This window comes from Hemitrygon akajei, chromosome 1, assembly GCF_048418815.1.
Source record: "Hemitrygon akajei chromosome 1, sHemAka1.3, whole genome shotgun sequence".
Classification (NCBI taxonomy): domain Eukaryota; kingdom Metazoa; phylum Chordata; class Chondrichthyes; order Myliobatiformes; family Dasyatidae; genus Hemitrygon; species Hemitrygon akajei.
The window spans coordinates 55,760,983-55,779,013 of NC_133124.1; the positions used below are offsets into that span (position 1 = coordinate 55,760,983).

Here is an 18,031-nt window from a genome sequence, read left to right on the forward strand (position 1 = left end):
TGTGTTGAAATAAAATACTGAAAGACAGTTGGAAGTAATGCAGTAGGAATGGTTTGTAATTTTAAAAGTATTCAATAAATCTTTACAAAAAGAGCTGGATAGAATTGTAGCCCATGGAATTTTTTTGGGCAGTATGCCCATGAAATTGGATTACAGATCTAAAGTATAGTGATAAATGATTGTCTTCATACTGGAGGGTGTTAGACAGGACTACTTCTCAGAGGTCAATACTAAATCTTTGTTTTTTTTAAATATACACTCAGTGGCCACTTTATTCAGCATACCTGCTCGGTAATCCAAATATCTAATGAGCCAACTGTATGACAGCAACTCATGTAGACATGGTCAAGTTCAGATGTTGTTCAGACTAAACATCTGAATGGGGACCAAAAATAATCTAAGTGACTTTGATGGTGGAATGATGGTGCCAGATGGGGTGGTTTGAGCATCTCTGAAACTGCCGATCTCCTGGGATTTTCACGCCTAACTGGCTCTAGAGTTTACAAAGAAAGGTAATGGAAAGAAAAAAAAACATCCAGTGCGTGACAGCTCTGTGGGCGAAAAAGTATTGTCAATGGGAGAATTACCAGAAAGGTTGAAGCTGACAGGAAGACACCAATAACTCAAATAACTACACATTAAAACAGTGATGTACGAAAGAGCATCTCTGAAAGCACAACACATTGAACCTTGAAGCAGATTGGCTACAGACATACACTCAGTAGTTAATTTATTAGGCACAGGAGTAACTAATACAGTGGACACTAAGTCTCTGATATTGTTGACATGGATATGCAAGGTACAATTTTACATTTTTGGCTGACAGAAAGATTGTATTGAGCTAATTAGAGGTTAATGGTAGTCTGCAGAGATAAATTGACAGAATGCTCAGACAAATAGCCCATGTATTTTAAAATTATTGCAGATGTATATAAAGATAAGGAGAGAATACAGACTAAATAAGGAGAGACAATATAGACTAAGTGGCACAGAGTTCACAGGAAAAGTAATTTGCATGTATACTTGCATCTTTGGAAAGCAGCAAGGTAAGTTAAGTGTGACTGATATTGCCTATGGTATCCAGGGATTCTTTAAAAAATGAATTAAGTGCAAAAGCAGGGAAGTAGTGTTAAACCTATATAAAGCACTGGTTGACCCACAACTGCAATATTGTATCCAATTCTCATGACCACAATTTAAAAGGATGTAAAGGTCTTAGATAGCATACAAGAAAGACTTATTAGGATGATTCAAGGAATAAGCATTTCTAGAGGAAAAAAAAGTTTGATCTGACCTTGGTTGAGGCATCCAAGATCATGACAGGTTTCAAACAGAAATAGAGAGAAGATACACGGAGCAAGTTTACAAGGATGTTACCAAGACTTGAGGACCTGAGTTATAGGAAAAGGTTAAATAGTTTAAGTTTTATTTCCTGGACAGTAGGAGAATAACGGAAGATTTGATCGAGCATTACAAAATTACGATGTGTATATAGATGGGTAAATGCAGCAGGCTTTTTCCACTGAGGTTGGGTGAAACTAGAACTGGAGTTAATTATTTTAGGGTGAAAAGAGATTTAAGGGAAGCCTGAAGGGGAACTTCTTCACTCAGAGTGGTGAGAGTGTGGAATGAGCTGCCAGCGGATATGGTGGATGTGGGTTCAATTTCAAGATTTCAGAGACGTTTGGATAAGTACATGGATGGGAGGGGTATGAAGGGCTATGCTCCACATGTGGGCCGATGGGACTAGAGAGTTCAGTGCAAGGACCAAATGAACCAAAGGGCCTGATTCTGTGCCTTTGTGCTACATGACTCCATATTTCCGTAATCAAGAGGCTTATGGATCAACGAGCTCAGATTTAACATTAAGCAAAAAGTGCAAGACAAGTTTATTTGTACAGCAAGTGTCAAACACAAGGCAGTTCAAAGTGCTTTACATAAAACAAAATACAAAAATCAAACGTCAAATTTCAAACAATATAATCACAAAAAAAGGAATAAAATTTATAATGCAGGAGATCCAATTAAAAGCTACAGCGAAAAGAAAAGTTTCAAGCCTCGATTTAAAAGAGCTTAAAGTTGGGGCAGACTTCAGATCATCTGGAAGGTTATTCAAGTGATGTGGAGCATAGTCACTAAAAGCTGCTTCACCAAGATTAGTTTTTAACTCTGGGGACTGTGAGCAGAACCATCCCAGATGACCTGAGAGCTCGGGAAGGTTCATAATGCAGCAGGAGATCAGAATCCAATCAGATTTTGGCCCTAGACCATTCAGTGCTTTATAAACCAGTAGTAATATTTTGAAGTCAATACTCTGATGGACAGAAGGCCAGTGCAGTGATCTGAGAAAAGGAGTGGTATGTTCTACTTTCTTGGTCTCAGTGAGGACTCTAGCAGCAGCAGTCTGAATGAGCTGCAGCTATCTGAGGGATTTTTTTTTTTAAGAGACCTGTGAAAATGTCATTACAGTAGTCAAGCCTACTAAAAATAAATGCATAGATGAGTTTTCTAGATCTTCTTGAGGCATAAGCCGTTTAACTCTCGCTATATTTTTTAAAGTGGTAGGAGGCTGACTTTGTAATTGTCTTAATATGGCAGTTAAAATTTAAGTCAGAGTCCATCACAACACCAAGGTTTCTGGCTTGGTTTGTGGACTGTAACAATAGTGATCCTAAGTGAGCACTGACTTTTGATCATTCTTTTTTGGCACCAAAACAACTATTTCAGTTTTCACTGTTTAACTGGAGGAAATTCTGGCACATCCAATCAGTGATTTGTTCAGTACAATTTTTTTTCAGTGATTGTAAGGCACCACCGTCACTTGATGACACTGTTATATAAATCTGAGTGCCATCCATACGGCAGATGAAGAGAAAGAATTTAAGGAAGGAGGAACAAAAAAATCAGTCAATACATCAGCCAGAAAGGGAAGCCAGATAGTCAGTAGTTCCCCAGGAGAGGAAGTGTGTCTCATACTTTTGAAGACAGAAGACAGTACTTGGGGGTAGAGCTTAGGAGGAATGATGGCACCTAACAGTGACTCCATTGCTTGCATCTTCGGAAATAGGTCTATTTCTGCCGTTAATATCTCTATTTTTCCCTTTCAGAGTTCTTTTGAAGACCCTGACCTGAAGTTACATGCAGGCTTCGGTTCTTTGCAGGAATGGGACCCGTTTTCGGGGTTCCACGACTGGCCGCTATTCGACATGTCAAGGGTTTGGCCTGAGAATCTTGATCATGTTCGAAAGCCTACGATCTTGGGGCTCTGGAGATGAGCGGATCGAGGGTCAGTGTCATGGCAGGAGACTCGTGTGTCTTCAGGGAGGCCAGAAAATATTTGCCATGGGCCTGAAGACCCGAGGTCTTTGCAATCTTTGGACACAGAGCTTGAAAAGAGTGACGATATGGACTTTTAACATCGCAAACCAGTGCGTTGTTGTTATGTCTCCTGCTCGCCGTGAAAATGGGGCACACTTCCCTCTCCCTTGCCAGAGAGAGAGAACCTGTGGGTTGTCAAATTTCAGACGAAATGCCTTTGGGGTAACTTTGGTCTGTGTCTTTGCTATTGCTTAGCATACACTTGGGCTTGGTGATAGTACCGATGCACGTTAATTTTTTTGCTGGTGGGGGAGGGGGGATTGCTCCTTGTTGCCGCTACGTGCGAGAGGGGAGAGCGGCGGGGGGGGGGGGGCTTTGGGGTTCTCACTTTTAACTGTCGTTCATTCTTTGGGGCACTTCTCCATTTTGTGGATGTTTTGTGAAGAAAAAGCATTTCTCTGACATTAAATTTGACCTTTGAAAAAGATTGAAGGTAAACTAGAGGGAAGCAATAAATCTGACCTGTCAAGATCAGAGGTAGTCAACCAGTTGGGTGCACTGTTAGTAACAAAGTAGTTCATGAGCTCCCTACAAGTGGAGACAATGTCCCAATCTCTCCTTAAATGTCGCAAAAACAAAGGAGCTGGTTGTGGATTACAGGAGGAATGGAGATGGGCTAACTCCTATTGACATCAATAGATCTGGGGTTGAGAGGGTAAGCAGCTTTAAGTTTCTTGGTATCCACATCACCGAGGTCCTTGTGGTCTGTACACGCCAAATGTGTGGTGAAAAAAGGCACAACAACACCTCTTTCACCTCAGACGATTGAGGAAGTTTGGTAAGGGCCCCCAAATCCTAAGAACTTTCTACAGGGGCACAATTGAGAGCATCCTGACTGGCTGCATCACTGCCCGGTATGGAAACTGTACCTCCTTTAATTGCAGGATACTGCAGAGAACAGTGCAGACAGCCAAGCATCTGTAGTTGTGAACTTCCCATGATTCAGGACATTTACAAAGACAGGTGTGAAAAAAGAGCCCGAAGGATCACTGGGGACCCGAGTCACCCCAACCACGGTCTATTCCTACCGCAGCATAAAAGCCAGGACCAACACACTCCTGGACAGCTTCTTCCACCACGCTAACAGACTGATTAGCTCACGCTGATTTGAGTGTATCTGTATGTTACACTGACTGTTCTATTTATTATTATGATTGCACAATTAGACACAGACGTAACGTAAAGATTTTTACTCATGTATGTGAGGGATATAAGAAATAAAATCATTCAATGTGGGGGGGGGGGGGGGGAGAGAAAGAAAACAGTGTAAGGGGTAATTCCAAAACAATCCTAGCTCAATGTACCTTTTTGATCATACAAGTAGTAGACTTGACAGGCTTGTCAGTGCCAAACCACAGGTTAAATGGATTAATCGCATTTTAGCTACATCCATTCATGCTAGTATCCCCTGAACTTTAGGCAGTTTGGAATGTTAAGAATGAGAGAATGTTTTTTAAAAAAAACTGTTCCATTCATATGTAGATAGCACTCCCAATGTGCAAAACATTCCACGAATGTACATGTACTATAATATTTCAACATCATCCTTTGTAAAACAGGTTTGCCATTTCAAATTTTGTACCTTTCACTAACAAGCTCCTGCATCCTCCTCTGAAGTTCATTGTTTATTCGATTCTTTTCCTCATTTTCCTCTTTGAGCTCCTTAACTTGAGTCTTATACAGAGTCTGCAACAAATTCAAAGGAGAAGTAAGGATATCTTTTGGCCATTGCATTGACAAGATTTCCACATTAAAACTTTCCAAAATCTTTCCAGGGACATTACAGGAATAAGATCAGAAGCTACATCCTGAGGGTCTCTGCAAGACTGATAAAAAGGGGGCATTTCTTCTGGTCAGAAAATCTAGTATTAAGCAACATCACGAAAAAATAAAGGGTCAAACACTGAAAAGAGCCTAGAAGAGCCTTCAGCACAGGAAGTCAGTATCAAGCACACATTCTATGTCAGTTATTTTCCCAATATTCTCCATAATTACCCCAATTTCTCCACACTCACCAACAAACTGGGGGCAATTAACAGTGGCCAATTAACCCGTCGTTCAGAATATCTTTAGGATTTGGTGGGAAACTGGAGGGCCACCAGTATGTCCAGTAGAAAAAAAAAACATGTGGTCACAGGGAGAACACTTAAACTCTACGGAGATAGCACTGGAGGTCAGGATTAAACCTGAGTTGCTGCAATTTAGAAGGTAATGTGAAATTGAGGTTACAATCAGAGTTTCATCTATTCTTGTTACTGAAATCATGCTTGTGTTAATTATAACAGTTTGCTGAAACCAAGTGCAAAACAAACTTGATTCTGAAGATTAGGCAATGCTTAAAATACTCAAATGTTAATTTTGCATCTAAGTAGTAAAGGCATTTTGGTATCCCATTTCAGCTCCTCAAATACTGAAAATGTAAACTTACTGAAAAATATTGCTCTGCCTCAAGCTGGTCCTGGAGCTCTCTCATCTGGCCTTCATTACCTCGATATTGTCTTAGGACATCAAGAAAGAGCAGTCTTAACAAACATTACTGTAGACAGCGTTAAATTGAATATACTTTATGAAACAAGCATATCTGGTATCAATGTAATTAGCCATAATATTGTTACCAACAGCACTTCAACCAATTTGTCATAGAAATTGGATCACAATCACAAAAACCTAGCACGGCAATCCAGTTTTAAGGTATTCATGTTAGTGAGATGTTGTGTGAAATTGCTACATTTGTCTCCAATTTTAATTGACTAAACTTCATATGTCAGCAGCTAATTAAGTCATCCCCAGTCATAGAATCATGGATATCTACAGCACATTATAGGCACTTAGGCCCACAATGTTGTGCCAACCATGTAACGTACTCTAGAAACTGCCTAGAATTACCCTACTGCATAGCCCTTTCTTTTTCTAAGCTCCATGTACCCATCCAAGAATCTCTTAAAAGACCCTATTGTATCTGCTTCTATCATTGACGCTGGCCGTACATTCCACACATCCACCACTCTGTAAAAAAAAACTTACCTCTGACATTCCCTCTGTACCTACTTCCAAGCACCTTACAACTATGCCCCCCTCATGTTAGCCATTTCAACCCTGAGAAAAAGCCTCTGGCTATCCACACGCCTCTGTGAGAGGTGAGAGGTAGTGAAAAATACTAAAATATACATTTACTTACATATGAAGAAAAAAATACTTTGGAACCTCAGGACATCCCAAAGTACCTTATAGCAAATGAAGTACTTGGAAAGTCTAGTTGCAATGAAACAATTTGTACATAAGATAGGACAAACAGCAACATAATAAAGGACAGATCTTGGCCCATAATTTACCTGCAGCTCTGCATGGAACTACAAGATCATAACACATATTAGCAGAATGAGGCCAATCAGCCCATTTGGTCTGCTTTTCCATTTCATCATGGTTGATTTATTCTCTCTCTCAATCCCTTTCTCCAGCCTTCTCCCCATGACCTTTGGTACTCTTACTAATCAAGAATCTATTAGCCTTCATGTTAAATATACCCAATAACATAGCTTCCAAGCAGACTTTAGTAATGAATTCCCCACTGGCTAAAGAAATTCCGTCTCATCTCTGTACTAAAGAAACGTTCTTCTCTTCTGAGGCTGTGCCATCTGGTCCTAGACTCTCCCACTATTAAAAACATTCTCTCCATGTCCACTCTATCTAGGTTTTTCAAAATCTGGTAGGCTTCAACGAAAATCTTTCTCTCTCTCCCCCCCCCCCCCCCCCCACCCCGGGTATTCTTGTACACTTCAGCAAGAAGGCTCACGGCCATTAAAAGTTCCTCATACATTAACCCTTTCATTCTCAGTTCCCAAGATCATTCTTGCAAACATCCTCTGGACCCTATGCAATGCCAGCACATCCTTCCTTAGATAACACTGCTAACAATACTCCAAATGTGATCTGACCAACACTTTAAAGTGTCACCATTACATAATGAATCCCATATATATATAGATAGCTGGGTGTCTACGATTTTTGCAGTACTCATTCAGTAGTCTGGAATGCCAGTGAAGGATCCAGCACATAAAAGGACTGCAGAAGCAGAGCTGGGGTCTGCAGTGCACCAGTTGAGGTCTGGAACCCAGGGGTTAGGAAGGAGTGCAGATTTGTGGCCAGTGCCTACTTCCAGAGTGCTTATATATTTCCCACATCCTTTTAACTCAATCGGTTCATTTAAAAAACAATGCTACTACATGAATTTCAGAAAAGTGAAATGAAAATATGCTTAAGTAATAATAAATGTAACATCTATTATCCAACACTTAAATTCAAAAGATGCCAGATTATCACTATTTTACTGCAGTGCATTTTAAAAAATCTGTATTAAAATGTTGTTTATCAATTATAGTACGATGACCATGTTGCTCAAAGAATGATTTTGAGCTGATGTTCTTCAAGAAAACAAACCTACCCTCTTTACCCAATCTACTCTTTAGCAAAGTGTCTGAAACTTGGTTCCTCTGAAGTCATTTTAGAAGTCACTATCTTAAGCACAATTCAATGTAGACAATAAGCACTAGTCTAGCCACTGATTGCCATGTGCCACAAATGAATAAAATAAATGCAAGGAATCCCAAGCAAATAAATACTTTGAGAGTTGCGCCAGCTGAAATTCCAGTGACCGTTTGGATTCCAGCAATGAATTGATCTCTTGTTTCAGCTGTTTCTCTGATCCTTTAAGACAGTCCGCTTCCAATGACTGTGCCTTTAGCTCATTCTTTGTCACTGCCTGTTTATTCTTCTCTTGATCCAGCTGAAATGACAGATTCTTCACCTGCATAACAAGAATATTGACCATTAGTTTCCCCTTAAAAATTACTTTAATTTCAGGGACAAAGTAATTTCATTTCCAAGACCCTTCTCTCACCTTTCAGGACATTCAAAGTACCTGTATTCAAGGATTTAATTCCTGAAATCCACCAATCAGCATATAAATTCGGCAGCTCACGTACACACCACAACTAAAATGGACACAGACTGAAATCGGGAATGCATTAAATCACCAGAAATCACACTGACACTTCTTCAAAGGTTTGTATCAGTAGAGGCCTAAATACAACTACCAGTCGCAATGTGACATTGTTTCTTAAAATTTGAAAAAAAGAATTTGAAGGTTGCATCAATTAATGCGTAGTGTGGCCTTCCTTCATCAAGATCCCGAGTTTAACAATTTAAAAAGTATAGAAGAATGCAGAAGCTGAGTGACATACATTAATTTCTAAAATTACTTTGAAGGCCTTCAACTTGTCAACACGGTCTGTGACCATCCTGATGTGCTTTCCATTGCCACTATCCTCAGTATAAAACAACTTCACATTTCTTGCAACCTCATACGAAAATCAAAGTAGTCTACAGTTTTGACTAAATTTAAAATCATGGAAAACAGGTGAATTTTTAAGCATTCAAATTTTCAAAACCCATCAAGAAGCAAAGCCTTTATCTCCTGAATACAACATAAGGACAGCTACTTCATCTATCTCTAGAATTCTCAATGCAAGTATCAATTGGGCAACATTCCACCAAATGCCCTCCAACAATACTTCATTTTCCTTTATAATGGCGATTAAAATAGAACACAAGACCATAAAATATAGGAGCAAAAATAGGCCATACGGCCCATCAAGTCTGCTCTAACATTCAATCATGGGCTGATCCAATTCTTCCAGTCATCCCCACTCCCCTGCTTTTACCCATACCCTTTGATACCCTGGTTAATCAAGAACCTACCTCTGCCTTAAATACACTCAATGACTTGGCCTCCACAGCCACTCGTGGCGACAAATTCTACAGATTTACCACCCTCTGACTAAAGTAATTTCTCCACATCTCAGTTCTAAAAGGACATCCTTCAATCCTGAAGTTGCGTCCTCTTGTCCTAGAATCCCTTACCATGGGAAATAACTTTGCTATATCTAATATGATCCTGCCAGTAACCCCACAAATGTTACAGCTTTAAAATCACATTTCTTTGACATTGACAAACTTGCAGGTAACACCAAGATTGATGAAACAGTGAACAGCGAGGATGGCTATCAAAGCTTGCAGCGGGATTTGGACCTGGAAAATGGGGTTAAAAAAAATGGCAAATGGAATCTAATAAAGACAAGTGTGAGTGCTGCAGCTTAGGAGGGCAAACCAGGGTAGAACTAACACAGCGAACAATAGGACACTGAGGAGTGCACTAGAACCGAGGGATCGAGGAATACAGAACCATAATTCCTAGAAAATAGAGATTTCAGCACATTTGTCTTCATAAATTAAAGTATGAGTATAGGAGGTGGAATGTTATGTTGAAGTTGTACAAGGTACTGGTGAGGCCTAATTTGGATATAATGTGCAGTTCTGGTCAAGGATGTAGCTGGGATTTGAGGCCCTGAATTATAGGGAAAGGTTGAATAGATTTCCCTGGAGCCTAGAAGAATTGGGGGAGATTTGATAGAGGTATATAAAATTATGAGGGGAAAAGATAGGGTAAATGCAAGGCGGCTTTTTCCACTGAGGCTGGGTGAAACTAGAACTAAAGGTCATATGTGAAGGGTGAAAGGTGAAATATTTAAGGGGAACCTGAGGGGGAACTTCTTCACACAGGGTGGTGAGATTGTGGAACAAACTGCTAGCTTATGTGGCAGATGCAGGTTTGATTTCAACCCTTAAAGAGAAGCTAATGGATGGTATGGTTGTGGCGGGCTATGGTCCAGGTGTGGGTTGATGGGACTAGGCAGAGTAATAGTTTGGCATGGACTAGATGGGTGAAAGGGCTTGTTTCTGTGCTGAGGTGCTCTATTAATTCTGAAGCTCATGAGTCATGTGTCAATTTCACATTAACATTTGCTTCCTTTACCAAAGATCTGAACAATTATCTTCCTAAATCCCAAGAATTGTCTTGTTGTCCCCTCAAGCACTGCTCTTTTTAGTATGGATCCCATAAATTCATATCCTATAACAAATTTTATGTCTCATTTAGCTTGCCATCTTTCTCAGTGCATGCTCTGGCGTGTTCAGAGTCCAATACTTTTGCTTATGAATAAGCATCAGCTACTGGTGATATCAATAATGATGATGCAAGTGAAGCTGGTTATTCCCTTTATTCAAGAGCTCAATGGTTGAAGGGTATTAATTGTTCTTGAGCCTGGTGGCGTGAGTGTTGATGCTCCTGTACGTTCTTCCTGAAGGCAGCAGCAAGAAGAGAGTATGCCCTGGTTGGTGGGGGACCTTAATGATGGATGCTGCTTTCCTGCAACAACGCTTCATGTGGATGTGCTCAGTGGTGGGGAGGGATTTACCCGTGATGGACTGGGCTGTATCCATTACTTTTTGTAGTATTTTCCATTCAAGGGCATTGGTGCTTCCATGCAGTGATGCAGCCAGTCAATATACTCTCCACTACAGATTTAAAGACATTTGTCGACGTTTTAGACGTCATGCCGAATCTCTGTAACTTCCTAAGGAAGGAGAGGTGCTGCTGTGTTGTGCCCAGTACAGATCCTTTGAGACATTACCGGTTCTCTCCACCTCTGATGAGAACTTACTCTTGGACCTCTGGTTTCCTCCTCCTGCAGTTAATAATCAGTTCCTTGGTCTTGCTGACTTTGAGTAAGAGGTTCCTGGTTATGGCACACTCAGCCAGATTCTCAGTCTCCCTCCTATACGCTAAGTTGTCACCACCTTTGATTCAAACTTCGACAGTGGTGCCATCGGCAAACTTAAACTTGCCACTGGAGCTGTATTTAGCCACACAGTCATATGTACTGCAGGGGGCTAAACACACAGCCTTCTGGTGCACCTGTGCTGTTGGATATCGTGGTGGAGAAGTTGTTGTCAATCTAAACTGACTGGGGTCTGCAAGTGAGGAAATCCAAGATCTAATTGCACAAGTATTGAGGCCAAGGTCTTGAAGTTTATAGATCAGTTTTGAGGAGATGATGGCATTGAATTCTGAGTTGTAGTCAAGAAAGAACATCCTGATGTATACATCTTTGTTGTCCAGATGTCCCAGGGTTGAGTGAAGAGCCAATAAAATGATTTCTGCTCCAGTAGGCAAACTGAAGTGGATCCAAATCACTTCTCAGGCAAGAGTTGACAAGTTTCACCACCAAGCTCTCAAAACTGTGGATGCAAGTCATTAAGGATGATAGTCATTAAGACAGGTTACCACAGTCTTCTTAGGCACTGACACAAGTGAAGCCTGTTTGAAGCAGGTGGGTACCTTGGACTGCTGAAATGAGAGGTTAAGGTTCTCAGTGAACACTCCAGCCAGTTGATCAGCATAGGTCTTTAGGTCTTGGCCAAGTACACCATCTGGGCCAGATGCTTTTCACGGGTTCACCCTCTTGAAGGCTGCTCACATGTAGGCCTCAGAGACTGAAATTACAGGATCATTGGGGGGGATGTGGGAATTCATGATGGCTCCTCCACATTGTTACGGTCAGAGAGAATAGAAGGCACTGAGTTCATCTGGAAGTAAAACCCTGTTGTCACCTATGTCACTTTATTTAACTTTAAGAGACAATAGTATTCAAGCCCTGCCACAACTGTTGAACATCCGTCGTTGATTCAAGTTTAATCCAGAATTGCACCTTCACCTGTGAAATAGCTTTCTTGACCTCGTCACTTTCTTGGTCACCAGACTTGAATGCCTCTGATCTGGCCCTCAACAGACTTCCCTCGTCAGCCACGGCTGCCTCCTCTGTCCTTTTGAATACTCCTTCTTTGGCATGTATCTACCTGTGCTTTCCAAGTTGCTCCCCGAAATTCCAGCCATTGCTGTTTTGTTGTCATCCCTGCTAGAGTCTGCTTTAAATCAGCTTTGGCCAGCTCCTCTCTCATGTCTTAGTAATTCAGTTTACTCCACTGAAATGCATCTGACTTTAGTTTCTCCCTCTCAAACTGAAGGGTGCATTCCATTTTATGATCATTGCCTCCCTTTTACCTTCAGCTCATTATTCAAAACTGGTTCATTGCACAAAAGCCAATCCCAAATTACCTTTTCGCTAGTGGTATCAACCACAAGCTGCTCTAAAAAGCCATCTCATAGGGATTCTACAAATTCCCTCTCTTAGGATCCAAAGCCAATCTGACTTTCCCAATCTACCAGCATACCAAAATCCCCCATGACTATCATAACATTTTGCTTTCAACATGCCTTTTCCATTTTAACTTGAACCCTGCATTCTGGCTACTTTTCGGAGGCCTGTATAGAACTCATCGGGATCTTTTAACCTTCGTAGTTTCTTAACTCCACCCTCAAAGTTTCTACATCTTCAAATCCTATATCAGCTCTAAGACAGAACAACCCCCACCCCTTCTGCCTACGTGCCTCATCTTTCAATGCAATTCTATCCTTTCATGTATCCTTGGATGTTGACCTCCTAACTTTGATCTTTCAGCCATGAATCAGTGATGCCCATGTCAAACATGCCAATTTCTAACTACGCTACAAGATAACCCTATTCCTTAAACTGCGTACATTCAAATATAACACAGAGTACTGTATTCATCACTGTTTTCAATTTGCTGCCACGTTGCACGTTAACTCATCCCATTGACTGCAATTTTGCCCTCTCGCCTGCCTGTCCTTCCTCACAGTCTCACTGCAAACTGCATATACGTACACCAACTGCTCACATCCTCTACCCTATCACTCTGGTTCCCATCCCCCTGCCAAATTACTTTAAAACCTCTGCAATAGTTCAAGCATTCCTGGCATCGGTTATTGGTGCCCCTTTGACTCAGGTCAACCCTTTTTCAACAGTTCATACCTTCCCCAGAAGCAGTCGCAAAGATCCAGAAATCTGAAAACCTCCTCCACTGCACCAATTATTCAGCCACACATTCATTTGACATATCATCCTATTCTTACCCTCACTGGTGCACGGCACAGGCAGCAATCCAGCGATTACTGCCTTTGAGGTTCTGCTTTTCAATTTTCTACCTAACTCTCTATATTCTATATTTTCTCTTCAGGGCCTCATTCCTTTCCTTCCTATGCCAGGTTTCCCTGCGCTATCCGAAGGTAGAGCGTTCCTACGAAACCGTTTGTTACTGGAAATGTCGTAAAGTGAAGAAGCAATTACCATTAATTTATATGGGAAAAATTTTTGTGCGTTCCCAGAACCAAAAAATAACCTACCAAATCATACCAAATAACACATAAAACCTAAAATAACACTAACATATAGTAAAAGCAGGAATGATATGATAAATATACAGCCTATATAAAGTGGAAATGTTGTATGTACGCTGTAGTTCCACATATCAAAATCGGGAAGATAGTGAGCCAAAATCGATTTGGAGAGAAAAAAAAAAATCGGTATGTACATGCAGACGCACACAACTGCCCACACAAGGCTTCACGGTCATGGTAGTCTTTCTCGGGGTAAATACATGTATAAAGCAGGCGTATTTTTTCGTAAAAGCGAAAATCCTCTTTGGCTAGTGAAAACAGGTACTAATGCAGGTTTTTAGTAACAGCGAGCTGTCACAAAATGAACGTTCGAAAAACGGGGGCCACCTGTATGTACCACGACTTCTGGCAGTTCACCCTCCTGTCTGCTCCTCTAGCAATGGAATCCTCTATCACTATTGCATTTCTCTTCTCCCCAATTCCCTTCTGAGCCACAGAGCCAGACTCAGGACCAGAGTCACTGCAGATTCCCTCGGTGGGTCATTTCACCCTAACAGTATCCAAAAGCAGTTTACTTATTACTGAGGATCAATGGTAAAGAGATCTTCGGTCTTGTTGAAAATTTCTTAAATACTTCCCTCTCAAAACTATTTTTTTTTTTTTTAAAAACACTATCTTGGAAAGCTTTGTGCCTTTCCATGTTGAAAGTCTCTATAACAGAAACAAAATGATTGATTAAATAACAAACTTCAAATGGTATGTTGAATAAATAAAATTAATGTAACATATTACAAGTTTATATGAAAATGATCCATGTTATTTTTTCAAGATCAAGTTTCTCTGCTCAAGACAATTTTACCTTCGTGTGTATTACTCAAGATTTCCAGCATCTGCAGAATCTTTTCTGTTTAAAATTTTACCTTTGGTTTTGTTACTTTTTCCTGTTAGAATCTAATGTTCCAATAAATACTGAAAACAAAATCTCCAGCAGAGATGATTTAAATAAAATTTTCTCACCTCTTCTTCCAACCTTTCCTTCTGCTTACTGAGCTGCTCCACCTTTTGTTTATACTGCTTTAAATCCACATCCAGCATCGACCGCTGCTTCTCAATTTCCATCATCTGATTCTCGGCTCTTTGCTTGGACAACCTCTCTTCTCTCAACTTGTTATCCATTTCTGAAACACAGCAAACCAGTTTGAAACTCCAGGTGTTTTAGGATATTACAAATATCATACTGGCTGTATTTTCGTGATTTTAAGATGTCAGAAAAATAAAACAGCACAAGTATCTAACAGATAAAACAGTAGAGGATTCTTCATTAAATATATTTAAGATACAGTTAGATAGATTTTTATATAGTAGGGGAATTAAGGGTTATGAGGAAAAGGCAGGTAGATGGAGCTGAGTTTACGGACAGATCAGCCATGATCTTGTTGAGTGACGGGGCAGGCTCGATGGGCTGGATGGCCTATTCCTGCTCCTATTTCTTATGTTCTTATAAAACAGAAACTTGAATGACTGGTAAAAATCATTTTAGCTGAGGTACTAGATACTACAAAGGTGTTTGGAACTATACAAAAAGTTTCAGGGTCTATGGTTATTAGTCAAGTAATTGGAATTGAAACCTCCATAATTTTACACATGGTCAAATCTGTCAAACATTTCACAGTACAATTGAAATAATTTTCAAGTTATGGGCTTTATCAAGGCATACTTATTAATATAGTGTATGCTGAGGCCAATGTAGTACCACAAGTGTGAAACCATTCACTAATTAGAAATTTGATATGCTCATTTACATTCTCAGAATACATGCTGCTATTCAGTAAAGTTGACTACAGAACCTGCATCTAGTTCTTTGAATCCACTTATTTGAAAAATAGTCCAAGCAGACACTAACCACTCATGGCTGCAGATCTTGCTTCTTCAATGGATTCATACTCATCTGCCAATCGTGCTTTGGTTTCTTTGTGCTCAGCGACCTCTTGGTCCAGTCGCTGCTGTAACATTTTTTGTTTGTAATTTGCATCGATTTCCAGGTTATTCTTTTCCTACAATGGAAAAGTAACAAAAATAATTATATGTTTTGAATATAATGGATTAAAATTGCTAAACCGATGACCTTTGTAGTTTAAAAAAAATGGGAGATGACAAAAACGCTTCCATAACAACAAAGAATTAAAATAACACTAATGCTGTGAATCTCAAGTAAAAATTGGGCAAGACTCAGCAGGTCAGACAATATATGTAATGAAAGAACAGAGTTAATGTATCAAGCCAATATCCTGAGTTGGTGCCTCAACTGCTGAATATATTCAGCACTTTTGGTTTCCACAACTGGTAATCACAACTAAAGTACAGTGGACAGGATGAAAGGCACATGCCTTTGCACAAGAGAAAAAAAAATCTTTTTTAGGTCATACGGTGCACCTCTTCGTAGTCATTGCACAGGACTACCTATCCTCACACACTGCAATAAATGATATAGGGGAAATGAACTACAATGCTGGAAAATGCATGGTCATGCACTTTGGTAGTAGAAATAAATGTGCAGACTATTTTCTAAATGGGGAGAACATCCAAAACTCTAAGATGCAAAGGGACATGGGAGTCCTTGTGAAGAACACCCAAAAGGTTAACTTACAAATAGAGTTGGTGGTGAAGGCGGCAAATGCAATGTTAGCATTCCTTTCAAGAGGTCTAGAATACAAGAGCAGGGATGTGATGCTGAGGATTTATAAGGCACTGGTGAGGCCTCACCTTGAGCATTGTGAATAGTTTGGGCTCCTCATCTAAGAAAAGGTGTGCTGGCATTGGAGAGGGTTCAGAGGTGGCTCACAAGGATGACTCCAGGAATGAAAGGGTTATTATACGAGGGATGTTTGATAGCTCTGGGTCTGTACTCATTGGAATTCAGAAGGATGAGGGGGGATCTCATTAAAACCTTTCAAATGTTGAAAGGCCTGGACAGAGTAGATGTGGAAATGATGTTTCCTACAGAAGAGGAGTCTACAACAATAGGGCACAGCTTAGGATAGAGGGGTGTCCATTTAAAATAGAGATGTGGAGAAATTTCTTTAGGTAGAAGGTGGTGAACTTGTGGAATTTATTACCACAGGCAACTGTGGAGGCCAGATTGTTGGGTGTATTTAAAGCTTGATAGGTTCTTGATTTGACATGGCATCAAAGATAACGGAGGGAAGGCCAGAGAGTGGGACTGAGGAAGGGAAAAAAATTGATCAGCCATAATTGAATGGTGGAGCAGACTCAATAGGCCAAATGGCCTAGTTCTGCTCCTATGTCTTATGGTCTTAAATGCATCTATTATTAATTTTGACCAAGAAACACTTTATAAGACAAACACTTAGGAAAGACAATTTGTGTTTATAATCTTAGATATCCAGCACTTATAAAGGTACTCATCTGTTTCTTGTGAACTGAATAACTATAGATATCAGCAATCTTGGAATAAGATGGAAACAAAAATGCTAAAGAATAAATGGAAACCAAATACCAATGTGTTCAAGTAACAATCATGGATATTAGCACAAATGAGAAAATGTTTAGATGCTGGAAATCTTCAATCGCTATTAACACCTGTGGTGAGAAAAAGTATTTCAAGCTAATATCTTTTCACAGATATTATCCTAATTATGCAGTAGTACCTTCTCCAAATTACTAAGTCTCTCTTGTGCTTGCTTCTTTTCCATCTCTGATTTGGAAAGGTTAAGCTTTACTGATTTCAAGTCTTCTTGTAATGAAGTAATTCGAGCTGTCAAAAAAATTTTTTAAAAATCCATTATAAAATAATTATGCTTGGAGATTATTTAAAACAGTTGGTGCAAGCAGTTAATTTAACAAACTCCTGCCGGGCCAGCTTGTAGGTATCTCAGTGCAACATTATTAACCTCCATGGACTATTGGAACTCGGTTCAAACCACGGCCAATGCTGCATTAGCAGACATACATTTTGGAGTCCTAACAATGACTTCTGGCAATTAGAAAATAAAACCAATTTTTCTCTAGACTACTTTGAAGCAATTTCTACTGGGACAGAATGATTATTATTTCATTTATAAAAGAATGACGTTGGAGAGGTAATGCAGAGCTGCTAACATCTGTGAAGCTGCACATTGCAGTCTAGGAAGGTGGAATTCTAAGGAAAATTATGATGCGTCTCAGGGCTATCTGATAAATATAATAGGGAAAAAACAGGCACAAAAGTTGTATTTGAAATTGCTTAAAACTGCTAGGAAGTACTGTAATGTTTCTGTGCCAGAACGGATAAACTTTACTGAGTCCTAATCCTCATTTAACATAAACCAGCAAGCCACCAACCTGTTGTCATTCCCAAATAAAAAGTATTTCATATTTAGCTCAAAATATTGCTAATTTGGCTAGCCCTTTTCTGTTAATAAAAGGAAAGACTATGAAAAGATTCTAAACTCCATCCATGGGGGATTGTTGGGAAATTGAGTATTTTGAGTTAGTGATAGA

The 18,031-nt window shown here is 39.9% G+C and overlaps 1 protein-coding gene across 1 annotated transcript in view; it reads right to left on the minus strand.

Annotated features, from left to right (window-relative positions):
- Positions 1-18,031, minus strand: part of rock1 (Rho-associated, coiled-coil containing protein kinase 1) — a 159,135-nt gene that overhangs the window by 52,067 nt on the left and 89,037 nt on the right. Inside the window, exons 17-22 of the mRNA XM_073043500.1 lie at positions 17,200-17,306; positions 15,435-15,585; positions 14,549-14,709; positions 7,998-8,182; positions 5,807-5,876; positions 4,961-5,064 (exon numbers count right to left, since the gene is read on the minus strand). Coding sequence (XP_072899601.1) covers positions 4,961-5,064; positions 5,807-5,876; positions 7,998-8,182; positions 14,549-14,709; positions 15,435-15,585; positions 17,200-17,306 — 778 coding nt within the window. The remainder of the gene's footprint in view (positions 1-4,960; positions 5,065-5,806; positions 5,877-7,997; positions 8,183-14,548; positions 14,710-15,434; positions 15,586-17,199; positions 17,307-18,031) is intronic.